Below are 22,178 nucleotides of genomic sequence, written 5' to 3'. Positions count from 1 at the left end.
TATTAATTCCACAAAGTAACACTGCATGCTATCTCTCTCATGCTATGTTATGCAGTAATATTTTGGAATAGTTTAATAGTGCATTGTACCATGTATGTTGTACTACTCAGGGACACACACACACACACACACACACACACACACACACACACACACACATCACCGTAGTTTCACGTCTAATTAATAATTAACTGTTGGAATTTATCATTTACATAAATTACAGCATTCATAATTTAAATAATTAAAATACACACAAATTATTTTTAATATTAATTGAATATTCTTCCACATTATAAACAACCTTAAATGTGGATTTGGGTCATGTTTTCATTATCACTTGATACAGTATTTATATGTAATTTTATGTCTCTTTGAAAGCTAAAGAAATGTAAACATGTCATTTGTAAAAAAAATTTTTTAAGATAAAAAGCGATTAGTGTGGTATAAACATAAAAATTCAGTTTAGTTATAACATAAAATCTCCTGTGCTAACCCAGCCTTAATATTTTTACAAAAAATAAAGCATGTTTACCAATGTTCTGAATACATCAGTGACGCATGGGAATACAGCCGTCTCGTCTGGACACAGCAAGACTGATTAAAAATACGAATGCCTTTTTTTTCTCATATGCATCGATTTTTTACTCAAAATTATTAATGCCGGCATCATGAGGTATCACTGCTTCATAAACACACACACACACACACACACACACACACACACACACACACACACACATACACACACAGACATTAATGAGCAAACAGGGACACTGCCACCTGCATAATGATAGTAATCACAATAACTGCATAATAACAATGAATCTATGAGAAATCTGTGCCTTAATAATGCCTCATTAGAAATGTACAGACCTGCAAACCGTGTGTATGTCATAACTAAACATGGCCTTGTGTTCTTTAATTCTCAAAAGGTAAGGGGTGCAGGGTGAAGAGGCCTGGGGATCAGTCAGCTTTCCATTTCATCTCAAAGGTCTTTAGAGCGCTATAGCAGGCCACTCATGATCTTCCACTTCAACCAATGTAAACCATACAGTATGTTCATGGAGGTCACTGTGTGCACAGGAGCCCCACCAAACCACCAAAGACATCATATACAATTGTGTGTCTCAAACTTTGGTCTACAGTTCAGGGAAGAAGCAAATAAGGCTGGACAAGTCAGGTGTCCCAGTACCTATACATACTGTATGTCAGCCAATCTGCCAGTTTAACTGTTAAAGCTGACCAGACCATTCTAGTCTGGGTCATTAGGTATATATCCACATTGAGCAGTGTCTAAGAAATGACTCTGTCAGCTAATTTAACAGACAGCTTTATAGGTAAAACACTACTGCCTATTTCATGCCCAGTGCACAGTATAGCACATTAACATTTAACAAATGCCTATAAAGCCTTTGGCAGATAGATTAGGTCTGTTAATGGAATGGGGGAAAAAACTAGCAAGACTTAATCTGTCAACTTACTCTACAAGTTATGGTTTAATTTCCCAGGTAATGCAGCTCTACAGTGACCAGGAGCATCACCTTATTGAACAACGTAAGTAGTTTTTACACCTAGATGAATACAGCTTAGCATTACACTACATCATCAATTTGTTTGCCAGAACTCGAGTGTTTGTGCTTTGTGCTTCATGTCCAGGCAGAATAGTCCTATGTTCCATGTGCATAGGCAAGAACTAGAATGATAAAAAAAAATATGATGATAAAAGATTAACTTTATTTACAATCCACTAGTGAGAATCAAAAAATTAAAGATGCATAATGATCTATTACATGCCCTACACAACCTATTTATTAGGACACTTGTTGCCCAGCTCATTCATGCAATCTCAGCAGCCAATCATGCCACAACAGTGCAGCACACAAAATTATAGAGCTGCATTTAAATATGATGATCAAACTAAATTTCAGAATGTGAAAAATCTCAACACTGAGATAAAACTGTTACAACAGAAAGACTCCAGTTCCACTTCTGTCAATAGAAATCTGAGTCTACAGCTGGACATCAAAATATGATGCTTGCAGATTGGAATAACACATACTTATAACAACAGACTTTTATAAAGATCATCTGAGGTTCTAGATCTGCATCTGCATGGTTTTATGCACTGCACTGCTGTCACATGACTGTCTGAAAGTCACATAAACAAGCAGCTATACAAGTGTTCATATTAAAGCTAGCTTTGAATGTGCACCTCGCTTTCTAGAATTCCACCAGGAATTCTGGGAAAACTGTAATAATCCAGCCCCATAGAAAATTATGGGGAACATAGACATGTGACATATCAAAACACAGAGCACAGAGGGGAGAGTTGATTGCTGGGTAATAAAGTGACATCACATGACCCACACGATGTGTGTCATATCGTATGTCATATTTGTGTCTTATCGAAAGACCCTTTTGAGTGAGTAAAAATAGCTTTTTTGTGTTTTGCAGTAAAAGATTATTGTTCAGTGATGAACTTTGCACCAGCAAGCACCACTCACATTTTCTTCAGGAATGTAAATTTAGGATATTTATTATTATTATTATAATTATAATTATTATTATTTTAGTAAGTATAAGTATATATAAGTATATAAGTATAGTAGTAGTACGAGTAGAGAAACTGAAAACTGGCCTGCAAAATCGTTGCCATTCAGTGCCATTATAATATTTATCAAATTTATAATAGTAACCAAGATTCTCTAGCTGAATGGCACCAGAATCTCGTGGCAAAAGAATCTTAACACATTACTGTTATCAATACATAACAGGATTAACTTTTTTTTCTGTCTGGGGAGTTTATATTTATCTTAACATCAAATACACATATGTTTTTATAATCACAGACTCGAGAGGTTTTTATAAGTATGACGACGCACACACATTTTCTTTTCGCTCTGCACTGCCAAAACAACAATAAAACCCAAGTTACAGCCATGACACAAAAACAATCGTAAAATAAACAGCTTGATGCGGACATAAGCCGTAGTCACTTTGCATATAAATTTTACACATAAGACTTTTCCTTGCAAACTTCAGCCAAACAGACAACAAATTGGAAACGGCAGGTTCACACTAAAAGTTTGCCGTTTCAACTCAAGAAGAAAAAACATGTTCTTGTCTCTGCTGGGTTACAGTGAAGTCTCCATTTTGCAATCATTTTGGAGTGAATTACTTTTATGCTTGAGAATGGGATGCAAAACTATCAGGGTAAATGCTATCAGCACAGCTGGAAGATTCCATGATGACATTCATTGTGTCTTGCCATTTTCCACTTGCATTACATTGCTATTTGTGTAACCTTGTTTCTCATTCTGTAATTGAACACATTCTCATTAGTAGAGAACCCTGCATACTTCTATTTGCTATTTGAACAGGATGATGCTTTAGGGATGAAAGAAAAAAAAAAAAAACGAAAAAACATTATTGCCTATTTTAATCCCTGTGCACAATATTGCACATCAACATTTAACATATGCCAATTAATCTTTCGGCACAGAAACTGTCTGCTATAGAGCGCAGAGAAATGGAGTCCTAAACACACAAATCGATTTATGCTTGCAGTGTGCATAGAGCTGGAAATGATATGATTCCAGGGCGTCTCGCTGCCCTGAATTTCACCGGCTTGGTAATGAGCGGTAGAAAAAGCATAGCCGATCTTCATAACCCTTTCCTGTTGAGCTTCCACTCATGGCAGGGCAGGGGGTTGGAGGGAGATGGGGGGTTTGTTGGGAGATGGGGGTTGGTAAACTCACACTGTTACCTCTTTACCGTTATCACAGTAAGCTGCACAGGACCCAGAAGGCAATTTGACTGGATATAATAACTGTCCCCCAGTTGCATATTTAAATATATATATATATATATAAATGTATATGTATATGTATATATATATATATATATATATATATATATATATATATATATATATATATATATATATATATATATATAAACAGTCTCTAGGCACTGATCATCCATTTTCTCTAAACCTTATTCACTGACACTGTTCATCATTCAACTGTGTAATGATGTACAACTGTGTAGCACAGCCTGCCAGCAAAAAAGAGATGTCGCCACCAACAAGCATCAAGGCCACTCATTTTCTCTGCTGTGTGTGTGCGTGTGTGTGTGTGTGTGTGTGTGTGTGTGTGTGTGTTTTATTTCCATCTGGGTCCACATGTCACAGGAAGCAAGCAATCTGAACTTGAGTCTCTTCTTTAACCCACAGTCTAATCCCTCCTGCCATCAAATTTCCCCTGTCGCTCCTCTAATCACGCCGGCTCCCTCCTAAAAACAGGTCATTAAAGCGCTGTCTTAGATGGCCTGTATTTAGAAACAGAAGCAAGGTGTGCAAAAAAAAGAAATGACTAAAGTAAATGGGGGGAACCGAGAGAAATAAAAAGGGCAAACATAAGAGAGAAACGTGACACATGCAGTCAGAGAGAGAGAGAGAGAGAGAAAGAGAGAGAAAGAGAGAGAGAGAGAAGATGTGTGCAGTAGGTGACAAGCCGTGGACATTCGAGGAACGCCGAGTGAATAAGAGAGAACTCAATGTTTTCCTGACTGCATCTCTGAGTGGACCTGTCTGGTGACGGGCCATGTTATCTTGAAAAGCGAGTGATTAATGGAAGCGGTGCAGGGTTCGGGTACGGCCCAGTCGGCCGGTGCATGATCAATCTTAATGAGCTCTCTCGCTAGCTGTGCATTATATTAACTGCAAGGCCTGGAACGTATGGGCTCGCTGTGGGATTCTCCTTTCTAAAACATGATAATGAGCACAGACTTCATCTCCTCTCCCACACTGAGCTTCACTCCAGCTCAGAATAATGTCTCAATGGAGGCACGCCGAATAATAATGCACCAGGGGCTGCCGGTGCCGAGGCAGCAGCAAAATCTATGTGGCGTGACACAGCCTGGGTTGCTGCTGTGTCTTTCTTCATAAGTGAGATGAGCCATCCACTATAATTACCTGATTGCTCAGTGAATGTTTACATTAAACGCAGTATTCTGAATGCATTTGTTTCTCTGTGACAGGTGCGCTGGTGGGTAAATGTGGCCTGCTTGTAAAATAGGACATTTATGAACAAGATATTCTAATTAAGTATAATAAACTCACTTTGCACATATGGTACTTCAATTATTTTTTTTTTTGCATTTTTTCCCTTCTTAATCCTGTCTTTTTCCCTCTTATCCAAAAAAAAGCTGGTGAACACGCAGTCTACTGTGGCTGCAATTAGATTAGAGCTGGAAATCAGGTTTAACTAGAGTGCTGACGCAAACATGTGAAATGTTCTGTATCTTTAACTCATTCTGCAAAATATCTTTCTGAATGTTACATTCACGTCAGTAACTCTATCTATGGGGTCCATATTTAATATAATTTTTTCTTGTGTTTTTTTTATATTGATGAAAGCATATGTTACAGTATAAACGCTAACCCTATTTTTCATCAATATAAAAACATTTGCAAAAAACTTTCATTGGTCCATATTTGTTGTGTCCAGAACATCAGATAACATTTTAATGATAGGTGGCACTTTTGTTACAGCAGAATTATAAGTTACATAGGAATTAAAAAGACAAAAATATATAAAAATGCTTTAAAGGTAATCATTATAATGAACGACAAAGAATTAGGCACACGGTTACAATGAGTTATAAATATTGGTTTCATAACAATGGCAAAAACAACCATCTGGCAGAAATACATGAGTAGGCACATCAACAGTTCATATTTATTGCATGATTAATCTGCTTAATCTGTGCTACAGTGGTGAGCACAGCCATAAGTTAAAGCTTTGCTTGGATCTACCGAATCACAGTATCTCTGAACTAATCACAAAATGGAGGTTTCATCATCATCACGGCATTGTCTAATAAACCAGTCAGTCATATACCTACCTCATACTTTTCAGGGATTTTTCTTCACCATGGAGTAGTATACAGTGATCAGATATATTTTTTATTAAAATATTAGAATTAAAATTTGAATTAACGTTATCAACATTATCAGCTTTGTCGCACAGGATGTTTGAGTTTGTTTAGTTTTTATTTTATTTTTTTAAACATTTGAATTACAATGCGGCAGAAACTGCTGTTCGCAAAGCAATTTCAGAAACGTGAGTGAAGGAAAGTATCCAGGTTCCATGAATAGCAATAAATTGTGTACTTATTCAGTTCAGCTGTATGCCTCAGCTTATGCTTTTGTGTCGCAGGTTTCGAGGCGCAGGCACTGACCAATTCAAACCAGCATGTGCGCGGGTAAAAAGAATATTTACCAATTTCAAATCATTCCACTTGAAAACACTTTAATTTATATGTAAATGTAAATATATGTGTAAATCACTACTCATCACTACTCTCTGATGATAATATTTCTTCTTGTATCTACTAATGATAACTATATTGCTAGCGGAAATACAATTTTCAAATCAAGTCAAGCATGTTCCTCATCTCAAGCGGCTTAAGACGAAAGAGAAAGCAGCGGTGTTTGGATAAAAATTTGCATCAGCTCTTCAAATGTGACATTTTTAGTAGAAAACATGAAGTGTCTGCATTTAGGTTTGTATGTTGCAGGTGGATGGCTGTGTGGGAGTATATGTGACAACATTATGAGCTCTAACCCTCAGTCTGAGTGCAACACTCATGAGGTGGCCTCTCGATCACGCTGCTAACTACCTGTCCAAACTGATTAGTGTTCTAATTGAACTGTCTAGACAACCTGGGGTTTAGTGGGGAGAAATCAGGAAACCGGGGCCGGGACAAAGACGTAAGCTTCAGTTACAAAATACCTCCAAGTGAGACACAAAATTATATATCCTGAAAGTGCTGGAGCGTCTGAATATAGATAGGCACGTGACCGCATCTCATTTTATATTTCAATACTTCCACTGCGATAAGCAAAGGAACAATAATATAACGAAACGTATTTTGGCAGTCGACGGGAGACCTTTTCGCAGTGCTGGTGTCTGATGTGGTGGATTTCAGACGCGCAGGAATGTGAACGAAGAGTGGCTCTATTTCAAAAAAGTAGCATTGCACCATCCATCACTTCCTTATCCCTGTAGTGCTGTCAAATGACCCCGTTCCCTGGTTTTTCCTTATTAACATCCATTTACAAGGTGAACAGCAAGACGGCTTATATAAGGCATGATCTATGGCTATCTTTTTCCTCTCTACAACCCTGGCACGGCTGGAAAGGTATGGTTATTCACTGTATGGCCAGAGGCTGTTCTTTCCTGCTGATACAGAACCTGCTGGAAAGCCTGTGCTCTTGTTTCAGTGTCAACACCACACAATACACCTTCATCATTCCACACTTTCTGATGCAACTTGCCATGAGGTGACAGCTTGAGAAGTTGGAAGCACCACGCATGGAGCAACTGCCCCCTGATGGTGTTGCTTCAAAGTCAGGAATCCCAGAATTCCTCTACTACAAAAAAAATTCAGGGCTTGAAAGGGGGCTGTGATTCATGGCCCAGAATGCCTTTAAATACACACAAGGAGACACGCACACAAATCAACACGCTCACTGGCACTTCTTAAGTCGTCCTCGTTCTCACTCAGTTGTTTATGTGGGCAGGTGATAAATTGCTCGTAGAAGCCACAGGGCAAATCAACGATGTACTCATGCCTGTGAGCGTTTTTCCTTTTATTTAAAAAAACATAACTGACAAATGCCTCCGGACTGTGAAGGTCAAACAACAGTAAAACACACCACATTAGTACATGCGCACACACACACACACACACACACACACACACACACACACACACACACACACACACACACACACACACACACAATGGTGAAAAGCCAGAATTCCTCCTTATGTGCAGAATGAGCTGCAGCTGAGGTAAAATACCACACGGATGAAGGCCAGTTTGAAAGGAGCACATATGGCGTATGATATGTGCACCTTTGATCCTTTTGACCATATGATCCTTGTCAAGGTGTCATCTGAGGAGGACCTGGCCTTTTCAAATGCAGCCCCAGAGCCAAGGACACGAAGGGCTTCACTTATTGGCGTGCCACCTCGTCTCTATCACAGCTAACCTTTTCAGCATGTTGCACTTAGCCATGATGAGGCAATATAAAGAAGAAAAAAAGAACACTTCTCACGTCTGCTCGAGCACGTGCTGACTTTATAAAGCCTCTCTCAATGGGGGACAAGGCTCAAAAAATCCACAGTACTCACCACCTCTGTAGCTACACTAAGGAGGGCTCTCAGATTTGTAAAGAGACCAGTTGGAAAAGAGGACATGGCCGTAAGAATGTTTTATTAAAGTAAAGTGTGGTACACTCCAAGATTTCGATTGCCCTAGCTACTGTACAATTGAATACTCTGCCAAGCAACTATGAAAAAAAGCAATTATCACAGGAGTATGCAGCAACAATTTTAAAGGTACAGCTACACTTAAATCCTTGCTTACAATGGTCAGCGTAACCAAATGGTGACAACAACTACATTTGATTATTACTTCTTAACTAGAAATAAGATATTGATTTGAATTAAAGCCATGGACTCTGAAAAAGTGAGCCTCGAAGACTAGCATGAATTAATGTATTCTTTTGCTGTCAATTCACTATTCACAAACAGGGTAACTAAAAACATTTCATTGGAATAAATGCGTATGATAGCAAGATACATTACAAAATGACTTCAAAATAGTATATGCTGCAGAGTTCAGACTGGTTCATGCTGAAAAAAGCTAGTGTCACTTAAATACAGTCATTTTCCTCCAAAGCATCCCCGCTGCAGCAGATTTTAAGTGCTCAGTTCGATCCACTGAAATACAATACTGCATTCACATCTAGACCATGAGCCTGCATTTGACAAACTGTCCTTGATCATGTTCCCAGAAAATAATGTACTTTACTTCTCATGACAAAAAAAAAAAAAAGATGAAATTATTATTTAAAAATGGAATCATGGCATGATGGTACTTTGAAAAGAAATAAACACTTAAATGCAGGTAAAAAAAATGTAAAACCTTTTAAATGGGCTATGTATGACTACTTCAAAACTATCTCTAATTTTTTGCAGCTTAAAAGACAAAGCTGGATCAGCGTGGTAAGTAAATTGCTCGTGTTTTATAAAGCTCATAAAAACAAAATCAAATAAGCTTAAAAGCCAATCCAAACCTAGATTAAAAGGTTCATTAAATGCAAAAATTGCTCGGGGAATACAGAACATCTGTGTCGGGCTGACAGGGCCTAGTCCAAGGTTATCTTGTGCAAACAACAATTTATTACCACAGAACTAGTGAAGTCTCCTCAGCACATGAGTCTCAGAAGGAGAGAAGTTCTCAAACAAAGCAACACATCCAAGTGACATTTGTTACTGCTGAAATCCACCACCTTGGAAGTGCTTTGATTTAGTTGGTCCTGGGGTTTATTTTAACAACCTCCCAGCAGCATGTTTTGTAGCATTTTTCATTGCCAACATCAAATGCAATTTCCTGGAAGAGATAATATATGACAACCTTGGGCAGGTTTGTTATTTTCAAAAGGCCAATGTGAGCCATGCTTTCCCATGGCTCTAGTTTCTTACCTTTAGGATGCCCAGGATCTGTGAACTCGTACTTCCCCATGCCCACTGTACGAAGCATCTGCAGGCCGTTCGAGCCCTCCTGATTGGCTGATGCGGGTGAAGGCTGCCCGTTGGTCAATGGCAGTGCAGCAGAAGGCAGAGCGGGCAGCTGCATGAGTGGGTGAGTCAGGTGCCCGTTGCCCACTATGCTGTGTCCTCCAGCTGGCATGGGCGAGGGAGTGATGGACGGCTGGTTAGTGCTGTAAGGCGACTGATTCTGCAGGCTGAGCACCAGGCTGCCGTGTGGCTGGGATGAGTGCGGAGGAACTTGGAAGTGTGCACTAATGAGTGGGTGGTGAGGAGGGACTGGAGTCTGGATGGCGGGGGTCACACCTATGACAGGCGACTGGACAGAAGCTCCCTGGCTGTAGGCAGGAGGCTGAGGCAGAGTGTACGAGTGAGCTAAGAGACTCGGCTGACTCACTGCAACCACCGGAGGCACCCATGGAGGCCCTGGAGGAAAAGTAGGAAATACTGTAAATGGCATGAAAGAAGTTACACATCGGCACTTTTTCATACCACATGAAGCTGTTTTTGAAATAACATTGTTCGTATTTCTTACACTATTATTCACACGGTAGTAGTAGTAGATGAAGTAGTTATAGTGTAGTGATAATTATTTTACTAATAAATATTATCATTGTTGTTATTATTACTATTATTAATATAGTGTTATTAGTATCACTCAGTTTGAGTAATGCCAGATGGAAATCTTGGATGTTAAGAGAAAGAATAAAATAAATGCATATATTGACAGTGCAAAACTAATACAAGGTCAATGTTTGATGGCATGCTTACAATACATTTTGTCCCTTTCATTTTGTTAAAGTCAATTCCAGCATACTTTTCAGGTCTCTTATTATATGACAGATACCAACCAGGGAAGATGAAGGCTATTTCATGTTTCCTCCGAGATGAATAAAGCCAGCTAACTACAAAATTTTAAAACAGCTGGTTGTACTATGTCACAGAGCAGCATAATCTATATATACCTTGAGGAAAGTTGCTCTTTCTACACATTCATGAGCTCACAGACCCACAATTGTCCCGTGTTGCTGTGAATGTCAGGAGAGAGACAGTATGCCACCCACAGCCATTTTTAGTCTCTTGGACTCCTGACCATAGACTGTTGTTGTACTCTTAGGATTTGAATTTACAAGTGAATAAGATTTTTTTAAGTTACCTACTTTTGAAGTCAAATAGAGTGGTTTAATTCTGGGGTCTCGCCACTTTGACTGCTGTAACAGTGTAGTGTGTTTGTCAGTTTGCAGATATGTACGTGCCAAGATTAAAAATTACTCATAACACAACGCTCGCATAATAAATCATTTTATAAATCCGGCCTTAAAGAACAATGCATTTATCTTGCATCAGCAGTTTCTCAGCTACACCACATTTACTTCTGTAGGTCTGAGACTGACTCTTCCCCAGAGTACTGTATTAACTAATGAATTCACTAATTAATTCATGTATCACTGGATCTTAGTGCTATGTATGAATAATATAGTGTCAGAATGTTTCCTTCATATCCTGAGTATATAAAATATATACATACACACACATACATATTTACACACACATGACTTTTCCAACCATATGTGGTTCTTTGCTGTTCTTCCTCAAAGTTGGAAGCACACAATTGTATAGGATGTCTTTGGATGTAAGTTACATTTTCCATTAATTTGAACTAGGAGACCTAAACCTGTTCCAGCATGACAATGCCCCTGCGCACAAAGCCAGCTTCATGAAGATATGATTTACATGGATTAGAGTGAAAGATCTCGAGTGGCCTGCAATACAGCACTGAACTCAATCCTACTGAACACCTCTTGGCTAAATTGGAAAGATAACCGCACCTGAGCCTCTCCACACACTTCATAAAATCAATGTAGTCCATTTGTCCTGGGTGTTACAGGTACTACAGGTGGACCAAAACCAGAGAAATGGCTCATGGGAAAACTTATCCACATTCACAGGCACAATTAATCTCATGAATATTCAGCCGCTTTGGACCTGTGCCCTGCTTCCTCTGGAAAAAGAACAAAAATAGCACAGAAGGCCTATGGGGTACTTTATACCGGGAGGGGAGAAAGGAAGATTTAAAAAAACATTATTCATGACACTAGCCCTCGTTGCACTGTAGAATGCATACAGGGAAAGCTAGTAATGATAATAGATGATCTACTGTAGCCTGGGTAAGCATGTTGTCTGCATTATTCAGTACAATCTTATGGCTTATCAGAACAGAAAGCACAGGATGCCTCTTTCCCAAACGGCACCTTGATAAAACTTTCAGTTGCTATGGATGTGTATCGTTTTTTTCTAAAAAATTTATAAGTTCGATCACTCACCACTTCAGGCTTTATAAAAGATATAAAAGACTTTCTGAAGGTTTCTTCACCATAATTATATTCACAAGACTTCACTCATTAGCTGCAAAGTTAATGACAGCTTTTTAGTAGGGAAAAGTGATTGTATTAACATAAAAATGAATCCTGGACGTGATGGCTCTTTTGTCCCCTGTAATTAAAGTGTGTTATGATGAAATATTAGTGGGTTCATACATGACTCTTTGACCTTTTTATGACTATTTCAATTTTAACATCTAATTAAAATCCAAAAACTTGCATTAAAAAGTCTGAAGAGAAAGTTTAAGGAAAAAAGAACTTCATTCCTTCATTCATTTCGAGCTGTTAGAGAGATCAGTGAAGTTTGCTTCAATTAAGTGGAGCTGATTTCAGAGCTAATGGAGCTCAGGCAGGGTACTGTAAGTGTAAGAGGAGCCTAATGCGAACACTGCCTCCCTCTGGGAGCCCCTCAATCACACAGTCACACATCGTGAGGGGGTCATGGACAGAAAGGGCCGGTCACCATGTCCAATCACCAAGGTCAAAAATAACGACTCTCTCCACAGGCAGGTTCGCCCAGCTGGAGCAACACGTCGTCCTCATTAAAACCTTGTTTGAATTAGTGATTAGTGTGGGTCTACTCTGTCTGAATAATAATTAACTCTTTTTTTTTTACTTTTTACAATGTAAAATGTAACATGTAAAGCACTCGCTGTGCCGATATCAAAACAAATTTCAGTGTGACATGCGTCCCGATTTGGTTACTCACTCGTAGAGTTCAAGTCCTCTTTCAACACATCCTGAATGATTTAGCATGCTAACATTAGAAGGCTGCCAGAATAATGGAAGAAAATTGGCAGCTCTCAAACAACGATTCAGAATTCATCTATGCAGGAGGATGTCAGAGGCCTTCAGGGCTTAACCCCAAATATACTTATTATACATGTCACACTTATTTTTAAATCTTAGCACTGGGTGCATGTAAAACTGAGATACCAATGATTTACAATATTGTCATGTATTATAATCATAATAAAGGCAATCAGACTATTTCAGTATTATAAAAATCCATTTTTTAGTAGATATATTTTCCTATTTTGAACATGATAGTATTGTTTTCCAGTGGCCAGGGCTGACATAGAGAAAGGTTAAAAGGGCAACATACCTGCTGTGTCGTTCTCTCTGTGCTGTTTGACTGGAGGCTCGTCCGTGTCCCATGGCGTGGACTGGTTGATGGGTGTTTGTCCCCACCTCAACCCCGGAGCCAGAAGCAGCGCAGGCATCTGATTCTCACCAGGAGAAAGTCCAGCAGGCTGAAGAAATTAACACAGAGCATACGCGTTAGCCAGACAAATAAAAGACTGACAAAAGCAGCACTCAGAGTCTTTGATTTTCAAAATCCCTGCATCTGGCTACAGGAAGTTCCTAATAATAGAAACATCTTTGAGGAACGGGGAAGATTTGGTGCCATTTAAACAAGGCAAAAATGCAACACAAATTAGAGAAGTAAAGGAAGTAAATCACAGAGTGGGGTAATAACAGAATAAGATGAATAAAATGCTGTTTACTCTTTCCCTTGGTGTGTTTTATATAGCTCTCTAAATATATTTTTTGTATATATTGAATACCAAAAATTAAAGGGCCAGTATGTCATTATAAGGGAATTTCTGTGTGGCAAAATTATGTCATTACAGTCAAAACCCAGAATGCATTTCATATCAACAGCTCAGATTATCAGCTCTGTTAAGTGAAATATTTGGAAATACCTTTCTTTTAAAGTAGCATTCTTATTGTTTTGTATTTAAGGTACTAAATTTAGAAAAAAAAAGTGCAATGAAATAGTATGATATACAAAACCTAATAAGAATTTGTAAGAAAACTGAATAAAAATCTTTTAGTATTCCTCCTGCTCTGTTTCTCATTTATTACAAATCTTATCCAACTCATTTTCAATTTATTTCTATTTCCCTTGGTCTCTTAAGTATTTAATAGGATCATTTTTTATTCATAAGCATTTGAAAAGAAAGTTCTGTGCTAAGCATTTTGAGGCTATTGTGTTACCAATTGTTTTCCAATAATGTTTTTTGGGTTTTTTTGGCCTCCAATCTGCTTAAATGTTAAATATACTGTATATATTGTATTTGTAAAACAAACAAAAAAAAGAATAAAGCTAAAATTATGCCTCCTCATTAAGAACACATGTGCCCTACTTACTCATACAATTATCCACCAATTATCAAGCAATCATATAACAGCTGAACATACTTCATTAAATCATTCGCAGGTTAAAAGCTTCGGGCCTGTTTACATTCACATTAAATATCAGAGCATGGAATCCCATGGCCAAGTAACTCTTTGAATATTCTGGAATGTTCACATGCAGCAGTCTGAAGTGTCTACACAGAATGGTGTGAAAAGTAGGAAAGATACAGTAAGCGGCAGGCAGAAAAACTTTGTTTTATTAAAAAGGCCAGAGGAGAACAGCCAGACTGTATCAATCTGACAGAAAACCTTATAGTAACTTGTATAACCACTCTATACAAATGTAGTAAAAAAAAAAAAAAAAAACGATCTCAAAACACACACCGTGCTGAACCTTGGGGTGGATAACCTGTAATGCCAGAACACCACATTGAGAACAGGAAGTTTAGGCTACAAAGGGCACTGACTCAAAGAAAATGGATAGTGGAAGACTGTAAAAGTACAACTTTAAATGTGTCGTGTCCGCTGTGTGTGTTAAACCTCAACAGACTACACCTCATCTAAGTCTCAAATCCTGTGTGTATATTCTACCTGCCCACTCAGGAGGCAACACTAACACTGATCAATACAACTGCGCTGCAGTATTCAATCAGAGGACCTTCATAGGAGTTATGCGAGATCACTGATAAATTATGCATGGACAGCCATTTGACAAAAAGCCAGTATAAATAAGAAAGTAAGATTTAGCTCAGACACTTTCATTGTGGGTTACGCTCTGAATTCAGAGTACTGTTAAGAGCTGTAATAAGAATTAAACACCTAAAATGATCATCAAACAGTGTGCTCTTTCTCTGCTTTTAAACTCTTTTTATGAGTCACGTTTAGCCTCATTTGTTCCAGTTCATTCCCTCGCTCACACCAGGGATGAAACCGAGCACGTAGTGTAGCAAGACATCTCCTCAAATTCATTCAACAAGCCAAGTACTTCGGACAATTTCTTATTTCACAAGCAAATATGGCAAACAAAAGACCACTGCATGACAAATGACCACAATGACAGTTTGGAAAGTTTGCTTGAACTTGACGGTGAACCGGCAGTGAAGCGGACGAATTAGTGGACCCTATGTTACACAGGCAAGCTATAGAATGAGCGTTAACCCCGATTCACAAGCTAACCCTGCACTACACCCAGAGTTAATGGAAAAGACTCAGTCATCAACCCTTTGCTCTCATCCGGAACTTTCCCTCCATTCCATTATCCTCCCTGACCTGAAGATCACTTCATCAATTTATCTGACAGCGCTTTTAAAAAGCAAATGTAGTTTTGGCATGGCAAATGAAATTGTAATGCAATTGTTATAGTGATACACTTAAAAAGGTAATATTCAATTTTTTGAAACTGACTGTGGTAGGGGGAGCGTAGCTGAGCATCAGTTGTGGAAGGAGAAGTGACTCAGACTGGCAAGCAAAACATGATTCTTATTTGTCTTACTTGTATTTATTTGTTTCTTTTTGTGCATTTTCAGTAACTGCCATAACCGGTAAGAGTATGTCTGAGCTTGCAAATTGTGGAACACACACACACACACACACACACACACACACACACACACACACACACACACACACACACACACACAGAGGCTGAGCATGAATTTGAACTTGATAAGGTGAGAGCCTTGAGTTTTATTTTTTTTTTTTGTTGGTTGAAAGCCTGCTGAAATGCATGGACCAAACAAACGCAAGTGATCAGCTAACATTTCATCTGTCTCCACAGTGTTCCTCCACAGCCTCACACACACCAGGTTTTACACAAAAAAATGTACACTAAATGATTATGTACATTAAAACCCTAACTTCAAGACATGACATTAATAATTTAATTCTAATATAATAGTTACGGCTCTTAATACATAATCGTCTGGTGAATCGATCACTTCCTGGTTCATCTTAGAATTTAAGGGGTCACAGTCCTAAATTTTGTCCTACTTTACAGACCCTGACACACTTGACAAACAGAATGAATGATCAGAGACTCAGCAGAATTGTTTTCCTGCTATTCTATGAGGGGGCCGCATTGATCTGTATTAAATATTAAAAAGCTATAGCCTTATTCATGGAAATGGCATGGCACAATAATTCTCTGCTCTGGGCCCTCTCTCATAGCTTTACAGCTTCCCTCCACTGCTTATTCTTGGCATCGTATTTCCTCTAATCCTAACGATAATGCTACATTTAAATCTCCAGCTACAATAATCTCCCATGTTCTTCCTGTGCAGTTGTCATTAAAAAAATTGGGCTTTGCTTATTATAAACACAATTTCACCATTCCAGCGCAGATTTAAACATATTCTACAGTTGGCAGTAAGACAAAGAGCATATTAGACTGTTATGTGTGCCACTTGACATCAGTGATGCTGTTGACAAGAACATGGCAAGATGCAGGTCTAGCCGAGCGTTGCGCATTTTCGTACTTTTTAATTTGTCGCCGCTCTTCCCAGACCTTGCTTCCCTTGTGACCCATTATCGCGGTGTGGCAGATGGCTTCCCTCTGACTCAACAGAAAACAGGCTGGAATTGTGTGCATGTGCGGGTGTGTTTTTGCGAGACACAGAAAGAGAAAACCAGGCAGCCAAGACAAACATTCTTCTCAAGCTTCTCAGTACAATGAATTTTGATGTTTATAGCTGGCATTGGTCTGGAATTCCCCTCGTGAAAACTCTTCTGAAGGCACTGCTTTTTGGTTTCTCAGGGAGATGGTTCAAAAGATGTTGAGTGTGCTATTAAAATACATAAACACACAAATCACATTTATTGATATTAAAATTTAAAAAGTGCAACTGAGAGGAAAAGGAGCCATGGGTCTTTGTGCCACATCACTCAATGCTGATTTTGACATTTTAGAAAACGTCTTTTTCACTGACTATATCATACACGCATAACCTACGCCCATTAGATTTCTTAAATGCCAGTGCATTTACAGTACGCAAAGGAATGAGAAAAATCAATTCATTCATTTCTGGAAGATATTCTCTAGACCAGGGGTGCAAAATACGTCAAACGCGATCTACCGGTCGATCGCAAAGGTAGTGTGGGTAGATCGCATTACCAAAAAAAAAAGATATTTACTTATGCATTTTTATAGTAGGTAAACGATTTTGACTCATTTAATAAGTAGCTTGCATGTTGAAAAGGTGTGTGCACCCCTGCTCTAGACCATTCATACATATGTATATGAGATATTCTTCTCTGTCAACGGTGGCAAAAGTACACACATCCTTCACTTAAGTAGAAGTGAAGATACTCATGTTTTAAAATACTCTTATGATTTATTGCTTGAAAATATATTTATTTATTTTTTATATCTGAGTAAAAAAAGGACGTCCAGAATAAACGTGTGTCGCACTGAAGATTTTCATTTTGCCCATTTTATATTTATTTATTTATATTGGTAATAAAAATTGTCAAACAGAAATTCATGCGGCAAGCAGAGAAAAGATGATGATCAGGTGATCAGGAATGTCTCTGTTCTTACTCATCACTGACTCCCTCTGTCTCAACCACGTTAACCCCAGAGTTCTTGTTGCCTAGTGTCCTGCTCATTGTTAGCTTCATAAACTAACTTACACCTGTGGTGTGTGAGAGCCAGGAAATGATACACCAGTGGATTGAAAAAGCTTCGCAATGACAGGAAATCGGTTAATGGGCTGAAAACAGCTGCGCAAAGCCAAGGAAAAATATCGACATTTCACCAAATAGATTAAAACTAAAGTAACGAGTCTGTTTTGAAAATGTAAGAAGTAAAAAGTACAGATATTTGTGTAAAAATGTAATGAGTAAAAGTACAAAGTTGTCAGAAAAATAAATAGTGATACCAGAAAAATCAACTTAAGTACAGTACCGAAGTATTTGCACTTCGTTACTTCCCACCTCTGTTCTCTATCATGTGAAAGCTAGGTCACAAATCTTCCCTGAAGTTCCCTAGCTCGCTGAATTACCATAGATACACACTCCCCTTTCAGCATTGCATTGTCAGAGGAGTACACACTGCGTCTTACTCAATACCCTGTAGTACTCACATGCAGCATTTCAACGCACAACAGCATTATAGTGCATTAATTGCATTATGCATTTGCTGACTGCTGTGCAGTAGTGTGGGAACTGTACATGTTGATACTAGTAGTGGCTTATGGAGCAGCACACCGGAGGCACTAAACATGATTGTGGAATGATCTCAGCATGCCAAAGAGACCATTGTGAGAGCGCAGAAGTCAAGAGCCATTTGTCTTTATGGGCCAGATGTGTGTATGTAAGAGGCGCAGCACAAAAGACAACTTGATGCGCTCGCAAATTGCGCTCGCTGTGCCTCTTAAAAAAGGAACGGTGAATTTACAAAAGCTGTAGCTCGTCGCTGTACCTGGGACGTGCATTTTTTTAAAAGTGTAAAATGCCGAACCAAGAGCTCTCGAAATGCTCTGCACTAAAGAGGAAACGTGAGTTCAGCAACTTAGATCAAGTTCCTATTAAATAAAGAACGAGAGCGAAGTGAAAAAGCAATCAATACAGCTAAAACGCTATTTTAAATAATAATTGGTTTTAATGAAAAAACTGCTGTGTACAAAATAAGCATTCTATAAAAGTCTGCAATTAAACTGTAGTCAATTTTTGCGGTCAACTCCAGCTTTTACAATACAAAGGACACTGGCAATGGCCTTTATTGCGACTGAGGAAAATTGGTTGAACATATTTCTGATACATGTGCTCTGTGCAGGGTTTCCAGATCCATGTGACATCAATGTTAAATTACTTTTTTAGCACTTTCAATCATAATTCGTAAAAGTCCTAGTATTATTATGCATTTTGTTATAAAAAAAAAAAAAAAAATTTTTCAAGATATAGCTGCAGGAAAACAGCACTGACGATAAAGCTCAGAGGAATATGCGTGTTGGAAATGTAATCTGTTTTTGAGAGGCAAAATCATGTGCATTACTGGTCACTGCAATTTGTGCATCAGTTTTGCATGTGATTTTGTCTTTCATAAGAAAAGTGCTAAAAAAAGAAATTACTTTAAATGGAGTAGGTAATCGTGATGTCCTAGTTTATGTAATTCTCCATCTAATGAATAAATATGTAGTCAAAAAATGCACAAAACCTGCAAGAGCTTCTATCCAAAATGGTGTAATTATGGCTAAAAAAAGCACATAATGTTTATACATGTGTGGAATATTTACTGTGCAAAGTGCAGAGCAATTGTACTGCTCAGGCTAGACCTTCATACACAACACATTCAACAGAATGCAGCCTAATCAGTGCAGTTAACATCGCTAGTTCACAAACACGAGCAAACAATCATATTATGATGTTAAAGAGAGGCCAAACAAGCTGTGTGTTTAAATAGTGAATGCAGCTTTTCTCCTGGATCTGATTGAAGTCAGTTCCTGTTTCCTGCCCTGGTGTGACTGGATATGCTTGTGTTCATGCCAGGTGATACTGAGGATAAGATCAAGGAAAGTACTGAAAACATTGTCTAGGACAAATCCTCTGTGGACATGTTGAGTCCAGTGGAACTGTAGAGATGATCCTACAGAGCAGAAGTAGCCCTCTCCCACCCTCATCTTTACAGACCATTCTAGCTTTGCCTAGACTGCACATCTGAAAAAAAGAAAAAAGAAAAAGACACTGGGCCTCTATTCCACACAGAGTCACACTGTACAAAGCCTCCATTGTAGAGGCACACTGAGAAAGGCTATTTTGGGGAGGCTACTGTCTGACTCTGTGTTTTTTTTTTATCTAAGGAGCTCTGGTGCTATTTTAAAAATGTCAGACGTTTTAATGATGTGTGTTTCATTTTGCCGGTTTCTTTCTTTCTTTCTTTCTTTCTTTCTTTCTTTCTTTCTTTCTTTCTTTCTTTCTTTCTATCTATCTATCTATCTATCTATCATCTATCTATCTATCTATCATCTATCTATCTATCTATCTATCTATCTATCTATCTATCTATCTATCTATCTATCTATCTACAGTATTGTTCAAAATAATAGCAGTACAATGTGACTAACCAGAATAATCCAGGTTTTTAGTATATTTTTTATTGCTACGTGGCAAACAAGTTACCAGTAGGTGCAGTAGATTCTCAGAAAACAAACAAGACCCAGCATTCATGATATGCACGCTCTTAAGGCTGTGCAATTGGGCAATAAGTTGAAAGGGGTGTGTTAAAAAAAATAGCAGTGTGGCATTCGATCACTGAGGTCATCAATTTTGTGAAAAAACAGGTGTGAATCAGGTGGCCCCTATTTAAGGATGAAGCCAGCACTTGTTGAACATGCATTTGAAAGCCTGAGGAAAATGGGTCATTCAAGACATTGTTCAGAAGAACAGCGTACTTTGATTAAAAAGTTGATTGGAGAGGGGAAAACCTATAAAGATGTGCAAAAAATTATAGGCTGTTCAGCTAAAATGATCTCCAATGCCTTAAAATGGAGAGCAAAACCAGAGAGACGTGGAAGAAAACGGAAGACAACCATCAAAATGGATCGAAGAATAACCAGACAAAGACAGTCTGGAGTTACCTGTAAGTACTGTGACAGTTAGAAAACGTCTGTGTGAAGCTAATCTATTTTCAAGAATCCCCTGCAAAGTCCCTCTGTTAAAAAAAAGGCATGTGCAGAAGAGGTTGAAATTTGCCAAAGAACACATCAACTGGCCTAAAGAGAAATGGAGGAACATTTTGTGGACTGATGAGAGTAAAATTGTTTTTTTTTTTGGGTCCAAGGGCCACAGACAGTTTGTGAGACGACCCCCAAACTCTGAATTCAAGCCACAGTACACAGTGAAGACAGTGAAGCATGGTGGTGCAAGCATCATGATATGGGCATGTTTCTCCTACTATGGTGTTGGGCCTATTTATCGCATACCAGGGATCATGGATCAGTTTGCATATGTCAAAATACTTGAAGAGGTCATGTTGCCTTATGCTGAAGAGGACATGCCCTTGAAATGGTTGTTTCAACAAGACAATGACCCCAAATACACTAGTAAACGAGCAAAGTCTTGGTTCCAAACCAACAAAATTAATGTTATGGAGTGGCTAGCCCAATCCCTGGACCTTAATCCAATCGAGAACTTGTGGGGTGATATAAAAAATGCTGTTTCTGAAGCAAAACCAAGAAATGTAAATGAATTGTGGAATGTTGTTAAAGAGTCATGGAGTGGAATAACAGCTGAGAGGTGCCACAAGTTGGTTGACTCCATGCCACACAGATGTGAAGCAGTTTTAAAAAACTGTGGTCATACAACTAAATATTAGTTTAGTGATTCACAGGATTGCTAAATCCTAGAAACAAAAATGTTTGTACAAAATAGTTTTGAGTTTGTACAGTCAACGGCATACACTGCTATTTTTTTTAACACACCCCTTTCAACTAATTGCCCAATTGCACAGCCTTAAGAGCGTGCATATCATGAATGCTGGGTCTTGTTTGTTTTCTGAGAATCTACTGCACCAACTGGTAACTTGTTTGCCACGTAGCAATAAAAAATATACTAAAAACCTGGATTATTCTGGTTAGTCACATTGTAGTGCTATTATTTTGAACAATACTGTATATACATACATACATACATACATACATACATACACATATACACACACAGTATGTATATATATATATATATATATATATATATATATATATATATATATATATATATAATATAATATAATAGATAGATAGATAGATAGATAGATAGATAGATAGATAGATAGATAGATAGATAGATAGATAGATAGATCTCAATATTGTACAAATAAACAGAGAGAGAGAGAGAGAGAGAGAGCTGGATGTCTGCTGTGACACTGAGGTATCACTATATATATATATATATATATATATATATATATATATATATATATATATATATATATATATATATATATATCCTAGTCTGTACCTTTCAGTCAATCCTAGCATATCTGACTCCTCTATCCCAGGGAGCGTGACTGTACTTTAGATGAGAAAAGAGAAGA

The 22,178-nt window shown here is 38.2% G+C and overlaps 1 protein-coding gene across 1 annotated transcript in view; it reads right to left on the bottom strand.

Annotated features, from left to right (window-relative positions):
• The window catches only part of LOC124377281 (kelch-like protein 29), a 168,599-nt gene that overhangs the window by 60,860 nt on the left and 85,561 nt on the right, over positions 1-22,178 (bottom strand). The window contains exons 4-5 of the mRNA XM_046836696.1: positions 13,113-13,260; positions 9,561-10,052 (exon numbers count right to left, since the gene is read on the bottom strand). Of these exons, the coding sequence (XP_046692652.1) occupies positions 9,561-10,052; positions 13,113-13,260 (640 nt within the window). The remainder of the gene's footprint in view (positions 1-9,560; positions 10,053-13,112; positions 13,261-22,178) is intronic.

Source organism: Silurus meridionalis, chromosome 23 (assembly GCF_014805685.1).
Source record: "Silurus meridionalis isolate SWU-2019-XX chromosome 23, ASM1480568v1, whole genome shotgun sequence".
Taxonomy (NCBI): Eukaryota; Metazoa; Chordata; class Actinopteri; order Siluriformes; family Siluridae; genus Silurus; species Silurus meridionalis.
This window is presented reverse-complemented; position numbering and strand designations above follow the sequence as displayed.